A 26,036-nucleotide genomic window follows, 5' to 3' on the forward strand; every position below is an offset into this window, starting at 1 on the left:
TAGTCTGAAATAGACCATGCCTTAGACACCAGTCCTATTACACCGTTTTTTAAATAAATATATATATATATTGAATGCTTAAAAATATATATTTCTAAATAAATATTGATCCTGTTAAAAACGGTTTTATACAAGATTTTTCAGAACATATATATAACTTCGTTTTTTTTCCATAAAGTGAATGATCATAATGCCCTTTTATCGGTTCAGTAGCAAGATATTGTTCTAAAAGATTTCCCCCTGATTTTACAGGCAAGGTTTAAACCTAATCCAGGACTAAAATGCATGTTTGAGCTGTTTTAACTGAAAGCAACTTGCACAGGCACATCTTAAAATATGTCAGTGCCATTATTTTGTCTGAAGATGCGCACCAGTTATGTTTTTTTTCTAAGGCACGTTTATAAAACCTACTTAAATGTCCTAATTAACTAACGCCTAATCCTGGTTTAATCCAAGCCTGGTTTAAACCAGACCGTAATGTTTCCAATAAGATTTTAGGAATCAAATCAGATCCTGCTGGATGAGCTAGACAGCATATCTGATTCATTTTTGCAAGTGCGTGACATAATTTGTATGTATCATTAATACATACATGTATGTACACAAATACATGGTTATTTATCTGGATCTAACCTGAACTGTCATGTACTGTATCTGGTTGCATTCCTGTCCTGATGGAAAACAAGCACCAAAACAGTAAACCTGTTCTCCCTCCTGAAAACAGTTAAAGCCCCGGGCACTTTTACTGTGTTCAACGGAATAGCGTTACAAACGAGGGTTTGAGTCGGAAAATAGTTATTTATGATAAAGAAAGCTCTCATGAAGAAAATACACTGTGATTATCATGTCGGTCTATTAATGTATTAGATTAAGTACTCTAAATGTCCAAGTTTCATTGATGCTGTCTCTTTAATTTAATTTTAATTAATTAAAAGTTTATTAACACATTAATACTAATATAAAATGTTTTGCTATCTGTGAAACAGTTATTTAATGAAAAAAATAATTATATATAATCAAAGAAAAAAATCTGGAAAAATAAATACTTAAAGAAATCAAGATTTATTGTGAAAAGAATTACAGAGATAAAACTGAACTGAATCAATAATTGTAAGATATTTCTCTATTAAATCTAATATGATTTCATTTTTTTGTTTTTGTTTAATTAAACTAAGCTTATATATATATATAGTTATTTGATGAAACCAAGTGTATGTGTATAGTGACATCTAGGGGACAATTTGAGTAGATTTCAAATATAATATTGCTTAAAAAACCGTGAAGCATGTTTACACACTCATGTACTTGAGTGATTCACAATAATCAATATTTTAACATTGAACTCTACATTAATGAAAGGTTTGTTTCCTCTAATTTGCATTTCCTTCAGGCTGAGGCTTATTCATTTCACTTTTGTAAAAGGGCCTTTACATTTGCCAAAAGTAGAACTTTTATTATTATTATTATAAAAAAAATAATAAAAAAGCCCAGTCCAGGTGAGAAAAAGTAACACAAAAAAAAAATTATGTAACTGATTACTTTCCATGAAAAGTAATGCAGTCAGTTACGGGAGTAACACAATATTCAACACATTACTTTAAAAAGTAACTTTCCCTAAAACTGATTAGCTCATATAATCTTAAAATGCATTTTTGATGCAGATTATTACAATACTCACAATAGATCAAATATAGCATGTATGTCGACCATCACTACATTCATATGTATTAAGAATTAAACTAAACGTTTTTATTTGAAATGTCTGAGACTGAAAAAGACCATACCGAAACATCCATATGCATGAGAGATTTCATTCAACTTTAACTGAACAAAACTGGCAAAAAAAAAAAAAGACTGAATATCAAGTTTCGCCCTACCTGTTATATTCCTCTCACTGGAATCTGATTGTTTTAACAGAGTTTTGTGTACCTCCCTCTTGCTGTCTGATTGGTCTTTTTTCTTTTCTGGGATTGGGTGGCTTACATCAGAGTCTTGCCGTGTCCGAGCTTGTTCTCTTGGCCCACGGGTGCAAATCCCACTGTGGCAGAACAGCAAACACAGCTAATACGCAGATTCTGCTTCTCAGAGAATCAAAAACAATATTTAGTCATTTTTATCCTTTTCATCACAGGAATGCGATTTAAGATAACATAGCAAATCTACACTTCTCTAAATCATCTGGTCAAAGGTATTAAATGTTTACAATGAATAAAAGGCTCATTGTTCTAAAACAAGTGATATTGTAATTGTTTATTTCTTTTCACAAGATCTACACATCATTGTTTGTTGCTTGTTTTTTAATGGAAAAGGTTGAAAAAAGGTACTTTCTTATTTTAGCTTCTTCTTTTTTTTCTTCATGAAATATGTTTCAACAAAAACAACTTCAAGTCCAAACATTTGCATAAAGCATCTCAAACCTCAAATTGAGATGTTGTTAAACTAAAAGGAAAAACGAACAATTAAAAATTAGCAAAAAAAAGATGAAATGGCATAAATATGTTACGTCTCCCTATGCTGTGTTTCGCTCGCTGGAATCTGATTGGTTTAGCAGAGGTTTGTGCTCTTCTTGTTTGCTATCTGATTGGTCCTTTGAGTCCGTTCCCTTTTCTGAGGTTGTCTGTTCTGTGTCTGAGTCTTCATCAGAGTCTTCCTCATCATTGCCCTCTCCGAGCTTGTCCTCTTGGCCCACTGGCACAGCTCCCTTCCTCTGTGGCAAAACCGTAAAGAAAGCTTCCTGCCAGTCTCGTTTCTCCAGGAACGCTAGGATGATCTCAAAAACTGCAGCAAGAGGGAACATGATTGTTTAATTTGTAGTAGGAACCTTAAAAGTTGTATATATAACTATGGAAGTTTCCACCGCAGAATAATTTTGTTTTAACAATTCAGACTTTTTTCCTCACAATCGTGAGTTTATATTTCACAATTAGGACTTTACCGTTTATATCTCAATTCAGAGAAAAGTCGTCTTACAATTCTGACTTTATAACTTGCAATTTTCGAGTTAATATCTCACAATTCTGAGGGGAAAAAAAAATCTGAATTGCGGGATATAAATTCTCTATTGAGTTATAATGTCTGAATTGCAAGAAAAAAAAAATCTGAATTATGAGATAAAAAGACACAATTATTTATTTTTTCATGGCAGAAACCTCCATACAATACAGAAGTGTCATTTGAATGGATACCTGTTTACACCTGGCATTAAGAAGTGTTTTCGTCAATCCGATCACAAGTGGACGACGCTAAATACAGGTGTAAACGGGGTCTAAAGCGTTTTGAGTTTGTCCACTTTCGACCACTTCCAGTGGTAGTCAAAAACGCATTTGACCGGATTGCTTTCATAGTGTAAACACTCATGTGGTGTTCAAACAGCCACAAAAGACCATCCTACTGAACTAATGTGTAAATATTATGAGAAGCGTGCTAGCCAGACGGGATTTAAACTTTGGCTGAAGACTCAAGTTTGGTTTGAAGATGAAAAATGTACCAAGCACTATGTTCTCTCATTATTCCTGATTTCTAACATGCACTCACAGTGTTCGGCGTGATCTTGCGGCTGTCAGAGTGGAAACAAAAGCTGTTGCTCTCCGTATGTTTCTCTGTCGTCTCCTTTCACGTTCATATGTAAATTGAGTTTATATCATCCATTAGATTGAAAGCCCATATATTTACCCACCCATAGACCCTCCGCTCATAGAAATCAGGACAGAAGTGTTTGAAAGTGGGCAAAAGAGACAGATTAAAACACCAGGTGTAAACGGGAATGTGTCTCCCTCGTCTACTTGTGATCCCATCGACCAAAACGCATCTTAATAGAGAGCCTAAGTCCCTCCCCTCCGCTTCCGGCTCATGGGACCTTATTTCGGAAAAAAATATGTATGGTAGTCAATGGCGAGAGACAACTTATCTTTTTATTCCGTCTGAACTGTGCCCTGAATTACACATATGATGTTTGTCAATTTAAAAGATATTTATGAAAGTCAAGAAAGTCGCAGTGTGTCATAAAACAGAAGAGTAACATTTCGTTTTATGTGAAAATCGCCCAATGAACTACATCTTTTGTCTCGCACTATGTACGTATGTGTGCAGTCTGGTACAAAACACTCAGGCATGACGGCGTAACGTTAAGATTATAACGTAGGACTATAGAAAAAATGACAGACGTTAGCTTCAGTAAAGTTAGCTTCATTCATTGAGAGAAAAGGTATGACGTGACGTCACATGTGCGCCTTTTGGGTTTGTAGTCTTTGTAATTACATATTTTCACAGTCTTATACCTCAACAGTTTTACATCAAACTGCGACTTTCTTGACTTTAAAATGTATCTTTAAATTGACAAACATCATATGTGTAATTCAGGGCACAATTCAAACGAGATCAAAATATTTGTTGTCTCTCGCCATTGACTACCATACAATATTTTTCCGAAATAAGGTCCCATGGTGGTCCACCGGAAGGGGAGGGACTTAGGCTCTCTATACCAGGTGTAAACAGGGCATAAAGTGAATGTAAGAAAGGGCATCTCACCATGATTGACAGCCAGCACCTTGCGGCTATTCATCTTGACGAAACTGCCCAGCGGAAGCTGAGCATGAGCAATGCCAAGCTCTTGGGCTCGACCAAATGTGATTCCCTGTAATAAAGCATTTGAATTCCCCAAAACCAAGAGCTTGTAATAACTTCAAGGTAAAAAAAAGAAAAAAAAGAAACATTATGACAAGTGCCACCCTATACTCATCTCAGAATAAAATCTCCTTTCAAGCAGGGCCTGTGAAATTACTTTTCCGTGATTATAAAACAGTCCCATGTACACAAATAATCATTTCACTGACTTAGGGAAAATGTCCTTTTTCAGTTCTAACGGTAACAAGCCACTCACCTTATGGTGGTTGTGGTCCACCAGACCTCCAATAACATAGGCTTTGGCTTCATCCAGCTCTTCCAGCACATTGGGTGAATCAGACGTGAGGTAGACGAGGTCGTCCTTGCTCAGGATTTCATGAAACGCTTCAGGCTTGACATGGACATCCTACACCACATTTCAATTTCCATTTGTTAAAGGCGTCGCTTTTTATCATCCAACATTCATACATCAAATCTACTCATAAAGACCTTATGTAGCCCCGCCCCTTTTCAGCGCTGCGCTTGTTGTGTTTCGGTTTGTATTCCCACAGCATGAAGGTAAGATCTTACGGATTTATGAATGAGCTGCTCATTTTTAAATCTTCCCGTTTTACTGACATTTGTCACGATATCCGCTTCAAACATTACAATGCTCATGATCACTTTTGTTAACTCTATAATAAGTAAATCCACTTCATCAGCTAATTACTCTTCAACAGTGATGACAGAAATAGACAGAGCGACCGCAAAAATGGAAGTTCAAAACACAATATTCTAAAGATGGCTGTGCGCTTGTTCCTCTGACGCATAAGGTCTATAGCTAATCCCCTTTCAGGCAAAATTCGGCATTAAAAATCATGATTTGTGCATAGTTAATGAGTTTTCTTGTGTGGGTGACAGGTGGGTTTAAAAATATACAAAAGACTGTCAACACAAGACCACAGAAGAGTTTTGAGCATTGAAAAAAAACCTATTCGTGTGAGACTAGTTTTTCAGAGAAATCCATGTTTCACAGGTTTACTTTGTGATTTTAATCCCGTCCGATTCTGCCATGTCTGTGTTTTTCTCACACAACCTCAATAAAAATTCCAGGTAAAATCACCTACTGTTTTTCGACAAACTCGACGGTCATCTGAGAAGTCTAACCCCGTCCGAATGCAAATTGTTATTTGCTGAAGTTGTATTATCATAAAGCTTCTCCTCATGTGTTTTTTTTGACCAACCTGAGCTATTTTTTGCACAAAAATCTTTCGCATTCTTTTATTTCATTACAATGACATTGGTGTCTGACAAAAAAAAAATAAAAAAAATAAATAGAGCCCAATCGTGGAAACTGTGAAGATATTTTAATATCAGTGTCAGGTAAGAAACCTGTCTAGATGACTCTGCTCACTTTTGTGGGTTAATTATAAACATCCACTTCTATATACTCATGTTTTAATAATAAATTAAAGTTATATCAGTAAGTAATTCATTAAAGACATATATGTCATATGTGATACACGCAAGCACAGCAGATGAGCTTCTGTAACGCCCACGTCTAGAAAACAGATGTTAGTCCCATCGGAATCGGTGCATGAGATCACAGACGTCGGGTGACAATTGTAATCAAACATAATTTAGAAAACTAGTCCTGTCTAAATAGGGCTTTACAGTATATGGCTATTATAAATCAAACGCCTGTTGCAGGTACAGTACAGGCCAAAAGTTTGGACACATTACAATTTTTTATCTTTTTGAAAGAAGTTTCTTCTGCTCATCAAGCCTGCATTTATTTGATCAAAAATACAGAAAAAATTTGTATTTTACAATTTAAAATAATTGGTTTTCAATTTATTATACTTTAAATTATCATTTATTTCTGTGATGCAAAGCTGGATTTTCAGGATCATTACTCCAGTCTATCACATGATCCTTTAGAAATCATTCTAATATTCTGATTTATTATGAGTGTTGGAAACAGTTCTGCTGCCTAATATATTTGATGAATAAAAGGTTAAAAAGAACTGCATTTATTCAAAATAAAAAAATATTTTCTAATAATATAAATCTTCTTTACTATCACTTTTTATCAATTTAACACATCCTTGAATAAAAGTATTGATTTATTTCAAAAAAAATAAAGAAAAAAAATGACTGACCCCAAACTACTGACCAGTAGTGTATATTGTTGTTACAAAAGATTTCTATTTTTAAAACATTTGCTTCTTTTTTTTCTTTTTATTCATCAAAGTATCCTAAAAAAGTATCACAGGTTATGAAAAAATAATAAGCAGCAGAACTGTTTCCAACTTTGATAATGAATCATTATATTAGAATGATTTCAAGTAATGATCCTGAAAATTCAGCTTTGCATCACAGGAATAAATGATCATTTTAAAGTATAATAAATTGAAAACCAATTATTTGAAATTGTAATAATATATCACAATATTGCATTTTTTTCTGTATTTTTGATCAAATAAATGCAGGCTTGATGAGCAGAAGAAACTTCTTTCAAAAACATTAAAAATAGTAATGTTTCCAAACTTTTGGCCTGTACTGTATATATTTTATAAACACAAGTCAAAAAGGTTTATATTATTTGTTATATAAAAAATCATTTAAATTGTATTTATTTTAAAATGTTCATTATATTGCTAAGATGTCTGCAGCAAACATCAGTTTTGCAACAGAAAAAGACATTTACTGTCAGATGACTTTACAAAAGTGTGAACAAAATAAATAACTGTAATATTTATTATAAATAGTGTCATTTCACATCTTACCTTCCAGTTGACCCAGCCTTTGTTAATTTCATCCATGATTTGCTTCAACTGACCACCATGACTTGTAAGGTAAAACTGTGAATATGAAAAGGCTGTTGAATTTAAAGATCACATCTACATATATATATATATATATATATATATATATATATATATATACACATACACACACAGTCCATAGTGTATATATGAAGGAAACATGCCTGTACAGGATGGAGGGTGCGTCTGTTCTCAGCATAGCACCTCTGAATCTGCTTGTGAAGTTTCTTTACATCCTACACAATAATAAATAACTTAAATTTGGTTCTCTCAAAGATTTTTTTTAGTGCAACAGCTAGATAGCATTATGAAAGTAAGCAAATGAAGTTGTAAGATGCCTTTTGCTGAAGTTGTTGCTTACCTTGAGCAGCATGAGGTTATCAAAGCTGCAGTCTATGACCAGTCTGAGAGAACTGGGCTCAGCCAAGTCCGACCTGCGCAAACGCTTCTTCCCCGTCCACTCCACCCCGTCGTCAGCCTGCGCTTGTCTCTCCAGTTTCCTCTGCTGTTTTCTCTCTTTCCGCTTCTGTCTGTACATTAATATAAAGATATATAGTGTTTAATGATTAAGCTTTGCAACTAGCAGATAGGTTACACTGAACTATTGAAACCAATAATTGTTTTATTTAGAAAGCATATTGTTTTTACACTTTTTTGCGCCCTAACTTAGGATTAGAATGTCTATAGAATGTCTCTCATTATGCTTGAGCTGCTTGACCATGTATTAGTAGAGCAAACAGTTTTGTCTTGTTTCATCATTTTGAATGGTTACTTGCATACAAAGTTTTTTAGAAATGCCATATAATACTAACACTAACTGAAATAAAAGTAGACTATTTTTACAAACACTAAAAATAATTCTCATTCAGAATATGAATAAAAACTATGAGTGTACATAAATAATACTAAAATAACACCGCTTACTTGCGAAGTTCTCTCTGTTCTTCCCATTGTTGACTCTTAAGAAGTTTCTTCCTTTGTCTTTTAGACAGCGTTTCAGTTTCTCCAGTATGTACGGTCTCATTTTCATCCTTTGTAGATTCATTTTCATTGTTAGCACAGTCATGGCTCCTCTCCTGCACTGCATGTGTATTGGCCATTTCGGTGGCCATTTACTGTGAAAATCCTGGAGTAGCAAAAAATGTTGAAAGATTGTTTTTTTTAAATACAACAAATATGGATATCTCCAATAGAAAGTTGTAAAAATGACAGAACAATCAAATAAAAATTCACAAGGATGTAGTTGAAATTCAGAATTTTATAAAAAGAAAAATGTCAAATGTTGCGTAAACACTTTCTGGAGCCTTATGTATAAATATTTTAATAAAGGATAATAAGATGTTTTAAGAGAATGGTTCAATGACTTGAAAGGGCCACTGGTCGAAACCGTGAGCGAATCTTTTAAATGAACTGATTCAAAAGATTCGAGTCACTGAGATGATTCGGCATGCCGAGCAGTATAGGCTACTCAAACAAATAATACATACATACACACCGATGAAACAAAATCTATTAAAGATTAGACACAATTGTGGTTACCGTATCCTCGTTTAACTATGATTAACTATGAACTATAACTATGATGCCTAGAAAAGCTTTCAAACAAAGACGACAACTTACAACCTTTGTCACTTTTGCCTGTGGTATCATGAGCTCTGACAGTTATTTTATTGTATAAAGGTAGCCTATGACTTCCATATTATCTGACATGCAATACATGCTAACTTAAGATATCTAACGTTACGTCTTACAATACAGGTTAACTTAAGATATAACATCAGATGTATTCAGACTAGTCTGACTGTCAAAATGATGCAAAACATCAGGGGGACCATAAAACAAGCATGCCGACATACCTTATAAAACGGCCCATATAATAGTGATAATTTACTTAAAATAGCAGAATTACATGAAAGAGAAAACTACCTCTAAACTGCTGTCTTTGCAGTAGGGCTGTCATCATCATGTGCTGGATGCTGCGTCATTTAAAAGCGACTCGCTCAGCGTGGGAACGTCAACAGTCCGCCATGTTGGTGAGGGCAAGTGAAGACATTCAGGCGTGAGAAATCTCTGTAATGAGCCTAGGTTGATATAACATATGTTGTGAGTTGTTTACATGTGTATTAACCTTTGTACATGCTTAATTATTTTATTTTATTTTAAACTCTGTAATCTTTTTCACGTTTTTCTGGATGTGTAAGAATGGACTTGAATCTGCCATATGTTGTGAGTCATCATAAATTGTATATTCTATATAAATGAACACTTAAACTTAACATTGAGATATGCATATACAGTATATTGTATAAGCTATATATAAGCTATAACTATAAGCTATACATTTTCAAAGGCAAATGCTTATAGTACTAAAAATGTCTCCTTTACAATTCTAAGAATAATGAATTATTACAAAAACAGGGTTGATGTTGAAACCATAACAATAGTTGTTTATAATGCAAATATTGTTTTCTATTTTGTTATTTACTTAAACACTATATGATGTATGTCTGACAGCATGGCTGGCAAAATACCGGCCTCCCAACATATAATAACACCATATTATGTTTCATGCACAGGTGGTCAACTGAAATATTCTGCCATGCACATTACATGGTAACAGTGCTTTTAATGTAGCACTGGCAGAAGAAAAGGCACACAAAACTGGCCGTGAACTTTGCCTGGACATACATTCTCAGAACACTGACAAGCGTTCTCTCGAAATAAACGTTCTTCCAGTAACTTTAATAAAATATTTAGTTTATATCTGGTCTTTGGTGTGCTCATAACATCAGCACAAAAAAGTTATTTACACATCATTCATGGAAATGCATTGATAAGTTCAGTGAATTAAAACGATAAAACAGATGTTAGAGCTCATGTCACCTTAGTAAAGTTACAGCTAATATGGAAGTTTACATTCCCATTGCTGCATAGGAATGAGTGACAGACTTTTAACTACCTGACTATTAGCTTTCACATTAGCACTTTGCAACACATATTAGCATATGGATTTGTTGCTTCCTATATTCATTCTCCCGATAGGCACTTTACAGAGGATTACAAATAGATTGCTGTCAATGAGCTTAACATGGAGCTCTTAATATGGTAAAGAATACTTTGTACAGCTGGTTTGCTGGACTCATTCTTTAAATGCCATTGTAACAACATCAACTGATATGGGCTTTAGTATAAACAACTCCCATCTTCAGAACACTGTAAAAAATTATAGGATCAATAAGTTATGACAACAAATGTTTTTAAATTGCTTTAACTAAATTTTCACCTTTAAAAAAAAAGTTATACAAGATTCAACAAATTTTTGTATTCAGTTTTATTCAGCTGAAATGACTTATTGATTCAACTTAATGTAAGTTTTTTTTTGTACAGTGCACTCATTGTAACATTTATTAAATTACTTACTACTACTTAAAAAAAAACATTTAGTTATGGCTTTGGAAAAGTGGGAAAAAGTAGGAAAAGGAAACAAAGAAAAGCAAACAACAACAACAACAAAATGCTGATTTCAAGTACAATTTTTATTTTTCCTGTAACTTCAAACCAGAGAACATTTCTCCCTTTTTGCATTCTTTTGTTTTGAATCTCAGTCTTTATTCTTTCTAAGACGCTATAATGCGTATTCTCATCCAATACGTCGCCCGTCCATCTTCACACATACTTCTAACCATTGTAACATAACTTTGTCTTCATGTCAGTCTCATAATGTATCAAGTGTAGCTCGTAAAACAGTGATTGCTTATGATTAAACAATGGCATTACAGGAACATTCAATGTCATCTTATGACATCAAGTGACTTCTGATTACATACAAAACCAACATATACCAAACAAAAACATTTTCACATATTTACCTTGTTGGGTTTTGTATTTCACATATTTATTATTTTTTTATTATTTAAAAAACAACAACTTTTAAGTAAACTTAGTCTTGTCACTGAATTTAAACACGGCAAAATGATATTCTCATTAATTTGATGACAACGCCACACCAAACTTTGTCAAATACAGCTTAACGGACTGGCCAGCAGCTCCAACAGCTGAAATAATGCATGAATTCACAAGAATACTAAAACAAGAGTTATTAAAAACTTGCCATGTGCATCAAAAAAAGCAAAACAAAAACAATATAACAGAGGATCTAAATGTAAGGCCTCTGTTATTAAAAGGTTCAGAATAATGTCAGTTATAAAGAATGTAAATTTTGCTCATCTTAAAGACGCGAAAATATAAGCGAATAAAACCCATTATAATAAGTGATGCTGTCTACACTGGATCTGGCGCGGAGCAATGTGACAAACTCCTCTGACGTACTTAAATTTGATACGAAGGACCAATGGATTCGCAACACTCGCTTTGTCGCGTCCAGTGTGGACAGCCTCTTCATAGATATAAATTCACAGATGCCTCATTAGCAGTGCTGGGTAGATTACTTACAAATCGGTTACTGATTTCAAATTACACGACAAAAATTGTAGTTAGTAATGTTATCTAGATTACTCATTATAGATTACATTACTTTTTGATTACTTTTAGATTACTTTTGACCTAACTCGTTTATCACATTGATTTGAATAAGATAATATAGGATAAAGTCAATACATAAAAAAGAGAAAAGATAATATATTCCTTTCTTAGTTACCAACAACAACATTAGGGTTTCATGAAGGAACTGCAGGGGGTTTGTGAGTTTAATGAAAAGCTATTAAGTAATTAAGTCATAAAAAACAGAAAAGATTTTTTGTGACCATTAACTGACATCAGAGAACCGTGAAGATTTATTTGTTATTATTATTATTATAACATTTTATTATTTATTTCTTATTATTATTCTTGTATTAATTGTATTATTGACATAACTTAAAATATCTGGGGGTACCTCAAATAAATATATTAGGGAAAAAAGGTTCAGGTGACAAAAAAGTTGGGGAATTCCTGCATTGCATGTAAACATGAAATGAAGTGAATGTGTTTGAAAGACAAAAGCCTTCCAGAGACAGTAATACAAGTGCTGTAAAAAATTGTATAAGATCTATTTGTGACAACATATGTTTTTACATTGCTTTAACTGCAATTTAAAGCAATTTTCAACTTTTTTATGTTACACGAGTTTCAACTCTTTTTTTAAAAAGTCAGTTTAATGTAATTTAAGTTGAAATTACTTAAACATCCAAGTTGATTGTACTTAAAAATTTAAGACAGCAACTTTTTTCACAGTGTGGTTGAATGACTCGCTGAGTGATAATTCAAATAATAATTAATGTTTGTCAGGAGTTGATTAGATATGCAATGTTGAGAAAACTCTTCTTAAAAGTGAAATGATTTCTGTAAATGCAGAGATCAAATAGTCACATGACCAGTGCTTCTTCCAAACAAATTTACAAGATAACAAAGAAGTAGAATCAATGAATTATGAATAATTTACTGCAACTGTGAGAATAGTATGTAATCATAGAATCAATAGAAAAGTAACTGTAGTCTATTTACTTTTATATATATATATATAAACTAATTGCGAGTACTTAATTTTAGGAGTCTGATTACGCAGTCCAGATTACATGTAATCAGTTACTACCTAGATTACTCCTTTGAAATTGAGGTTCAGTCAAATTTTCTAAACGTTGTCTAAAGCTACATCTTGTAAACCGTGTTTTGTATAACAGTTTCTGTATTCAAAATACAAGAAATCCCTTCTAATATCTTTCATTTCTTCACCTGATATCAATTCACCTGACCTTGATCCATTATCACTGCAGCCAAAAGCAATGAAACTGCAATACCAAATCAAAATGACCTGGTAAACACATTCTCTCACACACTCATGCTATACTGGTACTGTGAGTAATAGAGGATAAACCATCCCCTAAAACACTCTGTTCACCACATCGCCACACATTTGTGTGTGTTTAATGGTGGTCTATTCAATACCAGCAGAAAAAAACCAACAACAGCAGTAAAAAAAAAAAAAAATCACAAAAATATACAATATAAAAATTATAATGTAATTTGTTAAGCTCACTGAACACCTCTCAAGGAACAGTGTTGAGAATCAAGGTCAGGAGAAGAACCTCAGTCGAGGAAAGATGGAAACCAGGAGAAATTTGGTGTGTGTTTTTTATAGAGAACCTGTTAATAGCCTTAACATGTAGCAATTTAAGTTCCTATTTATATGGTGGATATTGAAAGAAAAAAAAAAAAAAATATATATATATATATTGCATTTATAGTTAGTTCACTGAGAGACACTAATAATTTATTAATACTGTTAAATGTTATCTTTAGTAAATCTTAACATGAATATCGATTTTTCGTGCTGTTACATTATGATTCACTTGTAGCATTTAAAATAATAGGTTTTATTTTTCAGTATTTTTTTTGACAAAAAATTGTATAGTAGAGTTCTAATATCGGCCATATATTGGTTAGCAGCCATAACATGAAAATAATTATTGCCAGAATTTTAATATAACTACATCCTTAGCAGTCATAATTTAAAAAGCTATTGGTCACACTTTACTTAAAACCTTTATGTACTGTAATAATGTACATCATAATGCATTATATATTTTCATAAATAATTGTAACAGAAACACTTTACAATAAGGTTCCATTTGTTAACATGAACTAAGAATAAACAATACTTACAGCATTTATTAATCTCAGTTAATGTTAATATTAACATTTACTAATGCATCATCTGTTAATATATAATTTAATGTATCTGAGCTACACTGTAAAAAATTGCCAGGAATTTACAGGATTAAAGCGTATTTTTAGAATAAATTACTGTAGTCAGAAATTTACAGTGAAATTAATGCATGCATCCAATTTTTCACGAATTACTGTTAATCAACAGCAAAATGCACTGCATACATTGCCTTAAAAATAAAAATTATATATATATATATATATATATATATATATATATATACAGTAAATATAAGGGCTTTAAGTATAGTGTTACCAAGTTCTCTTTAACTTATTTAACTGACATCATTCCGAAGGTGCTTAAAGTGATATTTTACAATAACCTATACAGTAAATGCACATGAATTCAACTACCCATTGAAAAAAAAAAAATCCAATGCAGAAAAATCCATCCGCTTTCATAAAGATTTGACAAGCAGACAGAAAAAAAAAATGTTATAACACAAGAATGAAGCAAGTGGGATAATCGGCATGAACAAGCAGGCCACAGATAATAATGGGAGAAGAGTGTGTGTGTGTGTGGGGGGGGGGGGGGGGGGGGGTGGGATTCATGATGAAGGAGATTCCAAAATACAGTGAATAAATTCAGCAAAAAACAGAAGAGACAAGGTGACGTCACGTGGCTCCTGTGTGAAACAAAACAAGAAAGACATTAAAAACTGAATCTCTCACAACAGCGTTCTCCTGTCAGCATGTGAACACAGTTATCAGCTAACAGGTTAGTTATTTAAGTGTTATTTAGTGTCTCTAAAACCATCCGCTGCTTGGATTATTGATCATTAAAATATCGCAGTTCAGGCGTCTTACATTACTCCCCAGCGCTGGCCGGTCACACGCCGGCTGATTTGTTTGTATAATATCCCTCAGCCAAAGCTTCTGGCCCGCCTCTGGGTCTTTCCCTTTAACATAAGGCCGTCCTATAAAAAGGTGACCTGCCTGCGCCCCAAGATTCTCAGGACGATGATATCCAGCAGCAGCTGGCACAACACTGTATCAGCACAAACACATGCCTCAAACTGGCTGACCTTTCTCTCCTCCCACTGCTATGCTAACAATGCCACGCCTCTTCCCTTCTGCCCGCGGGACGCCGCGCCGCGCCACCCCCCGCTCTTTATAGGGCTCGTCTTATCACCGTCCATACCATACACATACAGTAGCTCTTGAGGAAATAGAACAGCAGTCATGTATTTTTACGGTGGTGCTATTTTATGACTTGAGCGGGAGGTGTTAAGATAAAATCATTTTTATTTATACTCATATAAACGGGGGTGGTAGTGGCGCAATGGATAAGACACATGCCTTTGGCGTGAGAGACCCGGGTTCGAATCCACTGTGAGACACCAATGTGTCCCTGAGCAAGACACTTAACCCCTAGTTGCTCCAGAGGCGTGCGACCTCTGACATATATAGCAATTGTAAGTCGCTTTGAATAAAAGCGTCAGCTAAATGAATAAATGTAAATGTAAATGTAAATGTAAATATAAACAAAATAGTGTAGGTCACACATGGTATTAATGACTACGTTGACAAAAACTTCTACGTTGAACTAATTTATGCAGTGGTGGACATTTTTCAAGTATCAGAGTGTATTTATTTTGGGAAACTTTTACTTTTACTTCACTACATTCTAATTTCACACTTTTTACTCAAGAACTCAAGAAACCTCCACCCGAAACCGATAACCGAGACGCAATATAGCGATGTCCGATTCGTGAACGAGCCGACTCTTTCCAATTAACCTATTGAATTGGTTCGCAAATTGCACGGGACAATTCATTCATGAATCGGACAGATCCAATTGCAGCTGTTCTTGAGTCAACAACTCACTGATCCGCTCAAAATGTCGTCGTAGCTTGAATAGCGTGAAAAGTAAGGTGCTAATGCCGAATTTGTAAATGAAAGTCATGACTGTAAGTTATTCGTGAACTAAATCTTTCAAAGTTTCTCGGGGAATGCAAAAGCATTGACTTATTTTTCCTCCCATTTCATTTTTTTTCTTCTTTTATTCACTATGACCCTTAAGGGGCTCCGTACCTTTTGAGTTCTTTGTGAGCGAACGCAAAGTTTCTTGGGGGGAAATGCAAAACTTTTCGAGAGAAGCCTTGAAATCTTTTTCTCTCCCGTCTTCTTTTTTTACTTCACCACATCCCTTTAGGGGCTCTGTTATGGAAGCTTGTTTCCGGCACAGAATAAATAAACATAAATAGGATAATTACAACTTTATATTTCACAATTCTGACTTTTTTTCTCACAATTGCGAGTTTATATCACGCAATTCTTATTTTATAATGGAATTTGCGAGTTTATATCACCCAAGTCTGACTTTATAAAGCAATTGCGACTTTATATCACACAATTCTGTCTTTATAACACAATTGCGACTTTATATCACACAATTCTGTCTTTATAACACAATTGCGACTTTATATCAGACAATTCTGACTTTATCACACAATTCTGTCTTTATAACACAATTGCGACTTTATATCACACAGTTATCTTTATAACGGAATTTGCAACTTTATATCACGCAATTCTGACTTTATAACTCGCAATTGCGACTTTATATCACACAATTCAGACTTTTTTTCTCGCAATTGCAACTTTATATAACCCAATTATCTTTATAACGGAATTTGCAACTTTATATCACACAATACTGACTTTATCACACAATTCTGTCTTTATAACACAATTGCAACTTCATATCACCAAATGATCTTTATAACGGAATTTGCAACTTTATATCACACAATACTGACTTTATAACTCGCAATTGCGACTTTATATCACACAATTCTGAGAAAAATTATCTCGCAATTATCTTTTAAAATGTTTTATTCTGTGGTGGAAACAAGCTTCTATACTCCGTGTTACGAGTGTATAATAAGTATAATGTATAATAAGCTTTGGTAATAAAATGAAAACTGACTAGTACTGACTATAGAATAAATAATAAACAAATGTTAAAATAATAATAATGTAATTTTTATGAGATGCAAATGGCTTTTTTTTATTTTATTCATAAATAGAAAAGTTTGACAAAATAGGGGAATAATATTGTGAAATAGGGGAAAAATATTCTAAGTGACATAATAATACGGATCCAACTTCTATACACTCTTTAAAAAAAAAATCTATACAGAACCCTAGAGTTACAGAACTCAGTTTTAAAGAAGCCTTCATGCTTAAAAGGTTATATATAAGAAGACATGCCTTAAATGATTGCACAATACTTTCATGTTTAATGGGTTAAATGAATTAAAACTAAAAATGTATTTATTAAAACTAAATCCCAAAAATTATCTCTTGATGGGAACCTCATTTATAAATGTTCTAAAAAAGCAAACCTGTAGTGGTAATGGTTGAGCATTGAACCCGCAATACCAAGGTTGTGGGTTTGATTATAGCACACAAACTGATAAGACGTTTATACCTTGCTTCCACAGCTTCCAATGGTTATAAATAACTCATAAACAACCAAAAAAAACCCACATTTTCTTCATAATCAAAGCCTAGATTTCTTTCAAGATGGTCATAGGGTGGAAATTCTTACATATTAATTGTTTTATGACTGCTTAAGTTAAGTAATTCAAATTAATCAACATAATTGCAATGATGTGTCTACAGGTCTGATCCAAAACTTATTTAGGAGATTATATATATATATATATATATATATATATAGCTTATGAGAATCTAAAAGGAATCGTTCACCCAAAAATGACAGTTCTGTCATCATTTACTCACCACCATGTTGTTCCAAACTTGCATGACTCTTTTTTTCTTCTGCAGAACACAAAAGAAGACATTTATTTTTGTTAAACTCTTGTTTTTCTGTCCATTAAAGGGATACTCCACTTTAAAATGAAAATTCTGTCATCATATACTCACCCTCATGTTGTTTCAAACCTTTATGAATTTCTTTCTTTTGTTGAACAGAAAGGAAGATATCTAGAAGAATGTCAGTAACCAGACAGTTTTAGATACCATTGACTTCCATAGTAGGAAAAATATATACTATGGAAGTCAATGAGACCAGAAACTGTCTGGTTACTGACATTCTTCTAAATATCTTCCTTTCTGTTCAGCAGAAGAAAGAAATTCATAAAGGTTTGAAACAACATGAGGGTGAGTATATGATGACAGAATTTTCATTTTTCGCTGGAGTATCCCTTTAAGTTAATGGGGTCCAATGTTGTTTTGACAAAAACATTTCTTTACAACAAGGACATTCCTAGCAGTATGTGATATAAGCTGCCAGCAAGAGATCTAGCCTTTCGATTTAAAAAAACCTAAAACTAAAGGCTGTTAAAGCTAAATTAGACAGTCTCGTGGCCAGAGAGAAAGGGGTAAAGTGAATCATGAAGTCATTATGAAGTGCATTTACAAGCCGGAAGTGCAAAAAAGGAAGAAGATCATTTACTTTTAATTTGTATAGTTATTTTACATTTTCTTTCATACAGGTTTCAACAATGTGAGTAAATAATGAATTTTTTTTATAATTTTTGGGTGAACAGTCCCTTAAATGTGCCCATATAATTACCATCACGGATGTACAGTATAACTGTACTTAAATAATCCAAGCAGTCTTTAGACATTATTTATTTTAAATGATGCTCAAGAACTATTAAAGGTTTGAAAAGCTATTTTGCATTTTCATCTCAAGCTAAATCTGAAAAAGAATTATTGAATCTTTTTTGTTTGTTTACATTGTTGTGTTAATCTATACAAATACTTTCAGAGCTTTTCAAACCTTAAATAACATCATTTCAGGTAGTGTATATAATCTATGGTGTCAGACGGCGTCTGCTTGAATTATTTAAGTATATACTGTAAATCTTGAATATCTAAGTATTATTTCAAAGCAGCATTACAGTGATAACAGGAAAATAATGGAACAAAGTTTGTTTCTAGAAGAAAATAGCGTCACAGTCCAGCTTAAGTAAGTTCAGTTTTCGTTCATTTATGTTGTAAAAAAGTTTTTAATTTCATTTATATATATATATATATATATATATATATAGCCGCTCTGGAGAAAACCGTGATGTCATCGTCCAGCTCAGTTCAGTTCTCATATAATGGTATCAATGCAGGCAGATCAATAATATTGTTGAATATTAAATTAAATGTCCCCAACTAAGCAAGCGAAAGCCAAAGGCGACAAAGGCGACAGTGGCAAGGAACCAAAACTCCATCAGGAGACAGAATGGAGAAAAAAAAAAACTTGGGAGAAACCAGGCTCAGTCGGGGCCAGTTCTCCTCTGGCCAATGAACGAACAGTGTATGATTATGATTCAGGCAGCATTACAGGTCAGATTTGCATTATAAGCAAAATCTTTTTTGTTTGCATTGTGTTTTAAAGCCCTTACCATTATGAAAAACATTCAATGCATGCAAATACGACAAAGAAATAATGAATTTGCACTTACGCTGCAGGTGAGCGGGACTTTACCGATGCTCCACCACGAAGCTCATGGTGGTGCCGTCGAAGGAGGGGGGAGCGATGATCCTCGGCCCTTGCTGGGAGGTGATGCTGATGACAGGCTGCTTGCTGGTGGTGGGAACATGTTGAGCCACATGGGCTGTTTGTGACGACTTCCCCAATGGCATATAGTACGGGCTCTCCATATAAGCTCGTTCCTCCTGCTGTCCCATGTGCGGATGGGATTTATCCCCATCATCTGCTTCGGACTGCATGGAGAGCTGGGACTGAATAGTGCGTGCGGGGATCATCGTGGTTGGCATGTATCCCGGGTAAAACATGTAAGTATGGCCATAAGCTCCCGGGCCGAGGGCGAGAGGGGATATCGGAAGTGGGACGGGGGTCATGGGCGGCTGCTGTGGCATGGGGACGTCCACATACTGCCCGGTTTCCGGGTCAAACAGACGCCTGGTGGCCGGTTGCACCGGAGTGTCCACCAAGTAGTAGCTTCCAGTGGTGGGATCCAGCAGCATCTTTCTTTGGGTCGTGTGGAAGTGCTCTGTCGGGACGGGGGAGGGTTGAACTGAAGGAGAGAAGCAAATGAGTTGAGGCTGAGCAGTTTGCATCGTGACAGGCAGGGGTGTGTGGTAAATAGTGGCAGTAGGGGTATCCGGGGGCCGTGTCTCCATGACAAACGATGACCGTTTTGGTGACGGATGGCTTCTGGTGTCACTGTGAGCCAGGTAAGACGGCGGACTGGCCGTTTGGGTTTTACCTCCTCCGTGCGGGATTGTATAAACAGCGGATTTGCCCAGCCCGGTTGCGGACGTGGCGTGAGGCTTCACGGGTATGGTTAGGTAGCTCTCCGAATCTGCAGTGGAAGTGAACTGCAGAGGGGCGAACTCAGTCTCACTTCCGTTCGGCCTCTCCCGCTCTTCTAGCACACGCTTCGGATGAGATATCTTCAAGGAAATGGGTAGTTTTGGAGATTTGGGTGTCAAGGCCTTGAAGCTCAAAGATGCTGGTGATGCAACGTGTGTTTGTGGCGTCTTTGAGGTCACAGGCTTCTTGGTTATATTCTTACATGGCGTTCCTGTGAGCGCTTTAGGGCCGTTTCGCTCTTGAGTGGCCGATGATGACTTGTCGTCTTTTTTAGGGGGCGTCTCGATTAGGTTTGAGTTTGAATCTCGTCTTTGCAAACTATCTGCAGGAGAATAGCTTTCCAGTTCCTCTACAGAGTGTTTCTCGCCGGAGATGAGCGAGAGCACGTGGCTGTCTGTTATCGGCCGAGGTTCTTTTTTTCTCTTCCACTCATTCTTGTCAAAAACATACAGTTGCTCCATTGTTTTGACTGCAGCTTGCAATTTTTCCAAAGCGGCTTGGTTGGCCATCTTGGGTTCGGTTTTTTTCTCGCTGGCGTCGCTTGGTTTATCTTGCTTTCTTGTGCTCGTCTCAATCTTTAATCCGGTTGGGACCTCTTGTTTTGGCAGCCTATTGGCTACAGCAACGTGAGGAGAGGACCTGTCAGCCTCAACTATATCCTCTGGAAATCGTCTCTTGGGGGAGTCTATTAAATCTCCAGATTGCTTTACATTGCTATTTGTATTCACAGACTGGCATTTAATCACTATGGGTGAAAGAGAGGCTGAGTTCAGATGAGGACTCTGCTTTAATGTCTTCTGCTCTCCATCAGAAGTCGATTTATTGTCGTTGTTGTCTAAAGACACAAAGTGATACGAGCTCTTAACCAATTTACGCACGTCTCTAACCTGGTGAATGGGGGTCTGTAGTTTGCCCTTGTTCTCTCTAATGTCTCTGACTATAAAGTGAGGCACTTTGTCACAGGACTCACCCTTGAAAGCCGTGGCGAGCGCTTGGCATCTGGTGTCCTCAGCTGTCTTACAGCCCAAATTGGGAGTCAGCAGCTTGGCGATATTGAACGGGTCGCTTTTGTTGTCCCGTACACTCCGCAGACTTATTTTGATTTCGGGCGGCTTCGATGTCACCGCGCTGCGCGTCGCGTCCGTCACATAAAGTGTGTTCGAGCGCCACTTTAAAGCTCCGCTTTCTCCTCGATTGCGCGTGGAATAACTCACATTCGGCGGTGGTTTCTTAAGGTCCCTCTCCGAGGACGGAAGCTGTATGCTTGGCACAAATAAATGTGACATTTTAGTGTGCTTGCCGCTCGCCGAATCGACACAAAGGTTGGTTTCGCCCGGACACTCGCGAAGCGGTTTGCCCTCAAGAGTTTTGACGTTTTTATGTTCCTTTTGAAACTCTAGCTCGCCGTCCCTCCACGATCTGAACGCGCTATTTTGGCTTCGAAGCAGCGTGCTTTTGGATGCTTCGAATGCTCCTTTTTTAGTATCATTCGCCGACTCTAAATTGGTTTCTGATGCACTCGTCAAAGTCTCCTCATTGCGCCCGTCGTCTTTGGCATCGCTTGAATTGCCGTCTACTATGTCGCCCAGATCGTCCACGCTTACGATCGTGAAGTCGGAATCGGCTTCTGAGAATTTCGAGCTTTGCCTTTGCAGCCCTTTGGAATTTTTCTTGGCCGCTTTCTCGTGCTCGTGCATCGCGAAGCACGGAGAGGGCGCGTGGTGCGCCTCGCATATCTCGCCCCTCTCCATTTTGCGCTCTTGCTCGAACTGCATTTTCTTAGAAATGACATTTTTGAGGAGACTCGAAGCGAATACGGCTTTCTTGTGTGTGTCTTCCATGGTTTCACCTGCATTGCAGGATCGTTTGCTTGCCTCGCTCCCTTGAGCGCTTGGCAAGGTGTGTGTAACTTCATCTGTGGAACGTGATCCTCCAGCGCTTTCGTTTACAGACTGGCCGGATTTGACATTGCATCGAAAATTGAGCGTTTCGGTCAGTCTTATGAGGCCACTTTGCCCCTGTGAGAACTTCCCCATGAGCTCAATCTTTTTAGTGGTGGACGATGCGTTTTTGTGGCCGACTAAATTGCCGTTCAAAGCAAATATCTCGACGGGGGGCGCTCGCATGCTGGTCAGCGTCAAGCCTGTTATCCCCTTACCGTCCCTCTTTTTGGCGAAATGGAATTTGGGTGTGGAGCCCTTATGCGCGACCAAGTTTTGATCTCGCCCCTTGCCATACTTTAGGTCAACAAACGTCGACCAGCTGTTGATTCCCAACCCATGCTCTGAAGCAGAAGACTCACTTGAGGTGCTAAAGTTGATGGCATCGAAATATGGATACGCCAAACTTTTGAACGCCCTGGCAGTGAGATTGCGCACTTCCTTATCGGCGTCATCCAACTCGCTCACCGCGCTGGACGCACCGCTGGAATACTCGTTCACATCTTTGCTTTTCAATTTGCTGCCAAAGTGCAAGCGCCCCGGCAAAGCAATGAAACACTTTGCGTTATCACACGCTTTGTCGCCCTTTGCATCCACTCCTCTCAAAACATAGCGACTTTTGTCTTTTTCGTGATCTTGGATGTTGCGTAGCTCATTTACAGCGCGGGAAGTGGCTTTGATTGACAGGTGAATCTGCCCGGTTGAATTTTGCTTTTTTGACAGGCTCTCGTCTGAGCTGGCACATTTGTCCGCGTCACAGAGATTGCTTTCAGGCTTACTGCTGACCACTGCTCCGCTCGTATTAGCCTGGTGGCTTTCCACACTCGCTTCTTTCGTCCCCATCGTTTCATCACTGTCAAAAGAGGCATAATCGACAAACGAGTAGACCTGGAGATCGTCCTCGAGATCCCAGCTTGATCCCGTCTCAAAGTCGTAATCCACATCATGGTCCAACTCCAAAAGCTCTATTTCGTGGGTTGTGATAAAGTGGGACTCGTCTTCGCGCGTGTCGTGATCCGAAAGCACCACAGTGACCTCATCGTCCGATTCACTTTTGCTGCTCAGATAAACTTCACTGTATAGTTCATTGTTATCGTTTCCTATACTCTGCGTCTCCAAATTTGGGGATTTAGGCTTTTGCTCCGTCTTCTCGATACAGTCTGTTTTATCAGCTTGAGATGTTTCCGAAGTTGCTGTTTCAAAAGAGCTCGACTTCTCCGCGCATTCCTCCAGTGCGCATTTATTTTGAGTAGATTCGTGTATTTTTTCAGTGGGAGGTTCGTGCTCTCCCTGTGAATCGCTCATGCCACTAATACTTTTAATTATTTCCAGTTGACTCGAGTCTCCAGTAAATGTTACTTTCACTGTTTTGGTTTCATCCAGTTTCAGTTCCAGCAAGTCGTTCAGATCCACATAATTGGACTCTTCTTGTGCGCTTATCAGGCGCATGTCCCGTTTAGATAGCAAGTTCTTAAACGAATCGGTGTCTTCCCGGTAAATTAGCGTTTTCTCCGAAGCTGCCATAAGCTTTATTGGTGATGAAGTCTTAGTTTTCTTTTAGGAGAGACACCAGTCCCCAGGAATCCCCACTGCACTGCCCGTTGTCCAATCCTAGTGGAGTTGAGGCTCTGCTCTGCCTTCCTCACCCACAGTTGAGAGCGCGGCACTCGAGAACGTCATTCCAGACGCGCGCCAGACGTTCACGCGACCTCCTTTCAGTGAGAGAAACGACACTACTCTCGCCCTGCTAAACTTTCTCCTAGAATATGCCATGCATATTCCCGTAATAATGCTATGGGAGGCGTTTACCCGACGACAAACGGAGACTGACTTCCATGACACAGCCTGTTGTGTTGCGCGCTGTCACTTAAAATGCGTATGACTGCAAATTTAGAGCAGATGACGAAATGCGAAATCGGCTATTTTAGAACGAGGATGTTATGTTCAGCGTGTTTTGTTACATACTGCAGACAAGGCTGACTCCCCCCGACACAACATTTGTGCTAAAAATGAATCCTCCTTAAGCTTCTCGCTCAACAATGCGCGCTTTTGACGTGTCACCGCCTTAACCCAACAAAATAAATATGTCACAGCCATAATCACTCTCAGTCATGTGATGGAAAGATTGACGCTCTAAATGGAGTTACAGCATGACGAATATGCAAGGATTCAGTCAGTGATGAGGCAATGGTGAATGCAGTTGAATAGAGTGCGCTGCCAAAGTAAATAGTGGAAGAGTCGGTGAAGTGTTGCGTGGTTAGGCTACATTTAGTTATAGTCGTCTCTAACTTCCTATAGGTAAAACAATCGCGTTTTTCCAGAATTAGCCTATTCCCTGGAAAGTCTCGTTTTAATGCTTAAAACGTGCGTTTTGGAGCTAGGTCAGCACCACAGCGGTGGACAGCGCCTTTGCAGTAGACAATACGTCATTTGTTCATTCCTGGGAAGCAGGATGCACTCTTAACGTAAAATTTACTTTTCAGATTTGATTTAGATTTTTTTTGACATTTAAATAAACAATAATGTGATGTTTAACATATTTATTCTCTCTGTTTGAACGAACTTGTCAATTAAATAAAGTGAATCAGAATAAAAATGAGTTGCCTATCTATACATTGCGCACGAGGGGTTGTGGCTTTGCATGAATATTTAATTAAGTAGGCTTGGGCAACGAATAAGGACTTATATGTATTGTAAATAGTTGTTGTTATTATAGGGGTTAGAGGCCAAAAGTGTTTCTGTTTTAGCATGACATATGCTGCTTTGTGTAAAATGATGGTGTTTGAATTCACACTGAGAATTTATATCTAACTTATTAAGAACCTATTAGAGTGTAAGAATCTGCGAGTATCTGAGCAAAGGTTTTACAATAAAAGCATTTCTTGAGTATTTATAGGCTATATATAATATTTGTATGTCTGTGTAAAACAAAGTTGTGTGCTGCAAACAATACAATTAGTTGAAATAAATTTTTTTTTATATATATACACATACATACATACATATATATATTATAAGGGCGACAATAGTTTTTTTATTATTATTATTTAAACTAATTTTATTTTATTGAACTATGGCAGGCTAAACAGGAACAGAACACAGTGAAAACGAAAATTAAACTGAGCATAACTGTTTAAATTACCTTAAGCACTGCATATCAAAATAATAATTACATATATGTATTCTACATATTTATGTTACTCCATTTTAAGGATTTAAGGATTTTTTTTGCATTATTTGTGCAGCACATATACGCTTGCAGGAGACCTGTAAAGACTAGCAAATGTTTTAGACTGGTATATCATGTTGCATTCCTTCAGCAACTGTAGGCTGAATGAGAAGACCACCATAAAGACAGACTCTGAGATCTGACCCAGTTGACCCAAGTACTGAAGATCCTCCATTACCAATTCAGAACCAGCCGCCAATATGTGATATTGTATTAAGCAAGATGTTATGAAGGGATATTTGAGTTATTGTTATATATATTTCACACATTCCATACCGTTTTCCATGTTGTGTTTGTTACATGAGAATAAACGCACACACACACACACACACACACACACACATGTGTACACCAGGCTGCCACAAACAGGGTAATTTTAGTGTGCTATTTAAATGGCTCCTGTCTGC

At 36.6% G+C, this 26,036-nt stretch overlaps 2 protein-coding genes across 3 annotated transcripts; both read right to left on the bottom strand.

Moving 5' to 3' along the window:
• Positions 1–2,235: 2,235 nt before the first annotated feature.
• Positions 2,236–9,411, bottom strand: trmt10a (tRNA methyltransferase 10A). 2 transcript variants are annotated; one of them, XM_082155831.1, is made up of 8 exons: positions 9,357–9,411; positions 8,355–8,556; positions 7,792–7,960; positions 7,595–7,666; positions 7,392–7,466; positions 4,880–5,029; positions 4,528–4,633; positions 2,236–2,778 (listed from the first exon to the last, which is right to left on the bottom strand). In XM_082155831.1, exons 2-8 carry the CDS (start codon positions 8,540–8,542, stop codon positions 2,510–2,512), a joined length of 1,029 nt encoding a protein of 342 aa, XP_082011957.1. In that variant the 5' UTR covers positions 8,543–8,556; positions 9,357–9,411; the 3' UTR covers positions 2,236–2,509. The 2 variants fall into 2 exon arrangements, with proteins under 2 accessions (XP_082011957.1, XP_082011958.1); XM_082155832.1 differs by having other exon boundaries at positions 9,287–9,377.
• Positions 9,412–19,585: 10,174 nt separating this feature from the next.
• On the bottom strand, positions 19,586–24,453 carry cUnh4orf54 (chromosome Un C4orf54 homolog). The gene has a single exon (XM_082160829.1). The coding sequence runs from the start codon at positions 23,922–23,924 to the stop codon at positions 19,605–19,607; it is 4,320 nt and encodes a 1,439-aa protein (XP_082016955.1). The 5' UTR covers positions 23,925–24,453; the 3' UTR covers positions 19,586–19,604.
• Positions 24,454–26,036: the final 1,583 nt, after the last annotated feature.

This window comes from Leuciscus leuciscus, assembly GCF_965113295.1.
Source record: "Leuciscus leuciscus genome assembly, chromosome: 2".
Lineage (NCBI taxonomy): Eukaryota > Metazoa > Chordata > Actinopteri > Cypriniformes > Leuciscidae > Leuciscus > Leuciscus leuciscus.

Coding starts and splice junctions, on each gene's coding strand:
- trmt10a (XM_082155831.1), bottom strand. CDS start 8,542: ATGGCCACCGAAATGGCCAATACACATGCAGTGCAGGAGAGGAGCCAT. Junction 7,961..8,354: donor GAACAGAGAGAACTTCGCAA/GTAAGCGGTGTT, acceptor ATTAATGTACAG/ACAGAAGCGGAAAGAGAGAA. Junction 7,667..7,791: donor ATAACCTCATGCTGCTCAAG/GTAAGCAACAAC, acceptor ATTATTGTGTAG/GATGTAAAGAAACTTCACAA.
- cUnh4orf54 (XM_082160829.1), bottom strand. CDS start 23,924: ATGGCAGCTTCGGAGAAAACGCTAATTTACCGGGAAGACACCGATTCG.